Source organism: Nicotiana attenuata, unplaced genomic scaffold (assembly GCF_001879085.1).
Source record: "Nicotiana attenuata strain UT unplaced genomic scaffold, NIATTr2, whole genome shotgun sequence".
Lineage (NCBI taxonomy): Eukaryota > Viridiplantae > Streptophyta > Magnoliopsida > Solanales > Solanaceae > Nicotiana > Nicotiana attenuata.
Window position 1 is genome coordinate 1,409 of NW_017687209.1, and position 4,742 is coordinate 6,150.

Below are 4,742 nucleotides of genomic sequence, written 5' to 3' on the forward strand. Positions count from 1 at the left end.
GTAATTACAAACATTGTCTTTACAAAAGATTCGATTTATTGTTGGTCCCAAGCTTTCTCACATCAGATCTGAGAAAGTTTTCTATATTCCCACGTTTGATTGCCTTACATCATTGTCAGAGAGAGAATCATCCACCTCATTGAATATTTGGGTGAATCATTCTCTCTATTTACATTATTGCCATTTATCATATTTATTGCTTGTCATTGTTCCCCATCCATTCATAACAACATCATTAAATACCCCCTTAGTACTTAATAATCTTGAATGCGGTTTTGCATTATTAACGTCTGTTAATCTCAAATCTAGGATTTATTATATTTAACTAGGATTTACCCATTATCATCTTATTTAATTAGTTTAACAAAAAGGCTTAACACTTTTTGGTCAAACAAATCTAATGTGTTTAAATACTTATCTAGGCTAGGCTCTTTATAAAAAAGAAATTATTCACACCTTCTAAGCGATAAGGTTTGGGCTAAATCTGTCTAGTACCCTCTTCGTTCATTTTTACTTGTTCACAATGGACTTTGCACTTTCCTTGAGAAATAATAAATGAAGTTTTTTTTATCATAATACCCATAGCAATAATAGTATTTCACAATGTCTTGAGAAATGATTTGGGGAATGAATAATTAATGACAAGGGTAAAACAAGAAAAAAAGTTATCTTTCTCTTGATTTGCTAAAATGGATAAGAAAAAGTAAAAATATATTTTTAATATATTAGATAAGTAAAAGTGAACGGAAGGAGTACTAAAGCAAATTAAATACAGATACTATACTACATCAAGTGACTTTCAAAAAATGCTTTATAGACATTTAGTGTAATTATAACTTTTCTGTCAAAGTTTGGCATTTTCTAGTTGTCACCTATTGCTGGATGCATTAGATGGGTGTACTTATTTATTGGAATTTCTTTTTCAGTTTAATTTTTTTCCTTTTTATTGTTACTTATAGCGGAGAGATTCTGCAAGAGAAAGTGGCATGTGAGTATCCTGTACAAGTGCTTTTAAACAAAAAAGAAAAGTAATCAAAGTAAGAAAATTTAATATAGAAATAAACAAGAGAGATAACATTTTGGGAAAGATTTGTCCCAGGACATTAAACTAAGCTAAGGGATTTTCTTTTCATCTTGAAGCAGCCTCCTCTTGGATTCCAGCCAGCAATTGATTAACAGCTTGAGCAATTTCCTCTACTGTAGTTAGTTGACACCCTTCCTCTACCTGTTCCAAATTTTCATCCATGCACACAGAAAATTTAAATTAGAAATATGAAACATTTTGCTAAAAGGGAAACAGAAAGAATTAACGGAAAGTAAAATTAAAGAGTTTTCTTAGTTTCGATATCCGTACCAATCCAATAAATGCATGACATGTATTTTACATGATTTATAATGGTTACTTAATGTGTTTAATTACTTATTATAAGTTATATATATTGATAGTGTTAATTATAATTTGTGCACTACACTATTTTGTGTAATTTATTATAATCAGGCTTGTAACAAAGCTACTAATTACTCTAATCTATGAATGTTAAGTAAAAGCTATTGGGACTTCTAGAAATTAATCACTAACCTTAGCACTAAGGGTGTAAAGAACCATTTGGTCGACAGTAGTGACATTAAGGTGAAGAATAGTGAGACACAGACACTGAAGTCCTGCTACTATTTTCAGGAGTTGTTTTGGCCTTCTCTTTGATAGTATTTTGAGGTTGGCATGGCTGTCCACTAGGTTCACTTCTATGTCAGCCATCACTGATCTATTCTTGGCCGCCGGTTCGGTTGAATTTGTTGCAGCTTCCGGTGAACTGCTGGCATGATTTGAATGTGTTGTTGAGTACTGTGGGAAAGAGAAGAAATCAGCAAAAAGTGGTGATGATATGCCATTTTCGTGTTGTTGTTGATGAGTACTGGTTCTCTTTTGAGCTTCTAGCGTTTGAAGATGCTGTTCTATCTCTTTCACAAAGTTTATTGCTCCTCCAATTATTGATGCTTGGTCAGCCTGAAAGCGAAGTCTTTCTTTAATATAGGAGAAGGAAAAGAGAACGAAATTAAACTATACAACATGATAAATTCCTGGACATACAAAAGCGTTGGACACTATCGGGTTAACGTGTAAAATATACTAGTATTGGTTAAATAGATATAGGGCGGCCCAATGCACTAAGCTCCCGCTATGCATGCGCGGGGTCCGAGGAAGGGTCGGACTATAAGGGTCTATTAAACACAGTCTTACCTTACATTTTTGCAAGGGTTGTTTCCACGGCTCGAACCCGTGACCTCCTAATCATTTAAAGTTACGCCAAGGCTACACTTCTTTTGTTAAACAGATATATATTTGTAAGTAATTAAGTTATGTTTAAAAAAGATTATCAGAGGAAAAAATTGTGTTTTCGTAACTCAAAACAAGTTTTATACTAATATGGATGTATGTAATTTAAACTCATAGTAAAATAGTGTTTATGGCCAAACGGCCTTCCGAAAATAGATGTGAGAAGGGGAAGAGAACAGGAACAGATCTACCCTTTGAACGTAGGAAGAGGGCATCAAAGATCGAAGAAGAGTAAGATATTCATTCATCTGCTTCCTACGATTGCGCTCCACCGCAATATGTATCATTCTCTGGTTTTCCAATTCTTCCCTGTTCTTATTGCTACCTCTAGCCGTCCGTCTTCTTTTCCTCCTGCCTCCTGAAGTGTCTGCTGCCTCCAAAAACAGCTGATTCTCCTCAACATTATTGCAAGCTGCTGCAGCTTCTGGTGAAGAATTTGAAATACCCCAATAGTATTCTTTCTCTTGATTTTGCATCATTGAATTACAAGATGAAGACTCCCAATTACTTATACTATGAGGAAAGGAACTAGTTGATGATGCATAAAACTCTTTATTATAAAAATAGCCAAATTGTTCTTGAGGGTAAACCACAGTCTCTAATGCCATGATTTGTTTCTCAGGTTTAACTAATAATTCGAATCCAAGTAGTCTATTTCTACCAAGCAGAGACTTGCATTTTCAGGACTTTCTTTCCTTCATATAGCAGAGTGAACATATGGACTAGAAAAGTGTAAGAATAGGGAAAAAGAAAAGGAACCAAAACAAGTAGAAGATGAAGTAGCAATTAACAATATATACACCTTTACAAGCCCACGCACTAGAGTTCTAAAAGAACAAACAAAACAACAAGCTTAACCAAACAAATGCAGAGTATGTCAAACGTGACTAATACATAGAGGAGAGAGAAGGGTAGAGAAGTTAAAAGCTCTTGAATTTGCACTCTAAACTCTGGGGCTTTTGTAATACGAGTTCAAAGCAAGCAAATAACTTAGTTACTCTATTTTTTTTTAATGTGGCACCATTCGCTACTTCAAGGAGTCAAAGTTCTTAATTTTGACTATAACTTTGGATATAGAATCTTTAAATGTGCTCATATTTTTTGAAATTAACATTAAAAGTATTATAAGTCACAAAAATTAGCAATTCAAATATTTAAAATGCATATAATGAAAATAAGCGGATTTAACTCTTGACACACTTTGCATTAATAATGAAATTCTGCCCCCCGGTCTCCTTCATAAAAGTTATTAAAAAAAAAGAGAAATTTATTGATACATTTATCAGATCCATCGAGACCGATAAGGCTCGAATGCGTTGACAAGGCAGATTCAAACGATACCATATAATGGGACGCAGGGGCGGATTTAGGGGGGCTGAAGGGGTTCGGTTAGGGGGTTCAACCGAACCCCCTTCGCCGAAAAATTACGCTGTGTATATAAGGTAAAATCTATTTTTTATCTCTATATATTAATGTTTACCCTCGAATCCGGATAACAATTGAATTTATATGGGGTTTTAAGGATCCGTGAACTAAAAGATACAAAAGGCTTTTAGGTTGAGGAAAATAAAGATAAAGACTCAACAATTTGCTGTTAAAGTAAATAATCGCAGAATATAATATTGCTTAGAACAATTGTGCTTGATGATCTACAAGAATTTAGAGAGATCCCCTTTTATACATTCTGATTAAGGGTAAAAATAAGGTAGGTAAATTGATTACATCGTGGATCCCTGTAATTACGCCTCAATGGCCTGAAATGGTTGAGAAAATCACGTTTGGGCGAGATATCCGGCGACGCTTGGTTATCCGTTACGAGCCCGGCTTCCGACCTTGTGTGTTTCTCCATCCGGTGGTGATTCCTTTCGAGCTCCGTAACGGTCTCGAAATGACTCGACCTCGGTTGTAGACGTGGCCGTCGTTCTACCTTGCATCCAGGTCGGGTTCGATGGGCCCGACTTGCTCCGGACCGGATCCACCCGGTCGGGCTCAAGCAAAAAAGGGTATCACCCAATACAGATAGTCCCCTCGTTTATTAGAGAGTAATGATAATAAACGATATGACCGGTGACGTGATGCCCGTGACGTATGGCCATACGCCAGGTGAAAAAGCCATCGAGTGCTCTGACCACGCCTGCTGCAGGCATTTAATGCTTCTCTTAATTATCTGTCGCTTCGTGTTTGTGGCTTCGTGATTCGTGCCACCGCCTCATGGAAAAAGTATAAACGACCCTTCCAGGTTCAACATTTCCTATCTTTCTCAAATTCTGCTTTGGTTGTATTTTCTTTTCATCTCTTCGTAAAGCTTTAAGAAATGGCGAAAACTTCACAAAGTGTTCCTTCTAGACCAAGCTCGGCCGCGAGCCCCGCTAGATCTGATGAACATGCACCAGAACCCCCATTGAAA

General features: G+C 36.2%; 1 protein-coding gene across 1 annotated transcript; it reads right to left on the bottom strand.

Moving 5' to 3' along the window:
• Positions 1 to 1,016: 1,016 nt before the first annotated feature.
• On the bottom strand, positions 1,017 to 3,311 carry LOC109222260 (transcription factor bHLH94-like). The gene is made up of 3 exons (XM_019386630.1): positions 2,527 to 3,311; positions 1,580 to 2,005; positions 1,017 to 1,225 (listed from the first exon to the last, which is right to left on the bottom strand). Exons 1-3 carry the CDS (start codon positions 2,941 to 2,943, stop codon positions 1,130 to 1,132), a joined length of 939 nt encoding a protein of 312 aa, XP_019242175.1. The 5' UTR covers positions 2,944 to 3,311; the 3' UTR covers positions 1,017 to 1,129.
• Between the last annotated feature and the right edge of the window lie 1,431 nt (positions 3,312 to 4,742).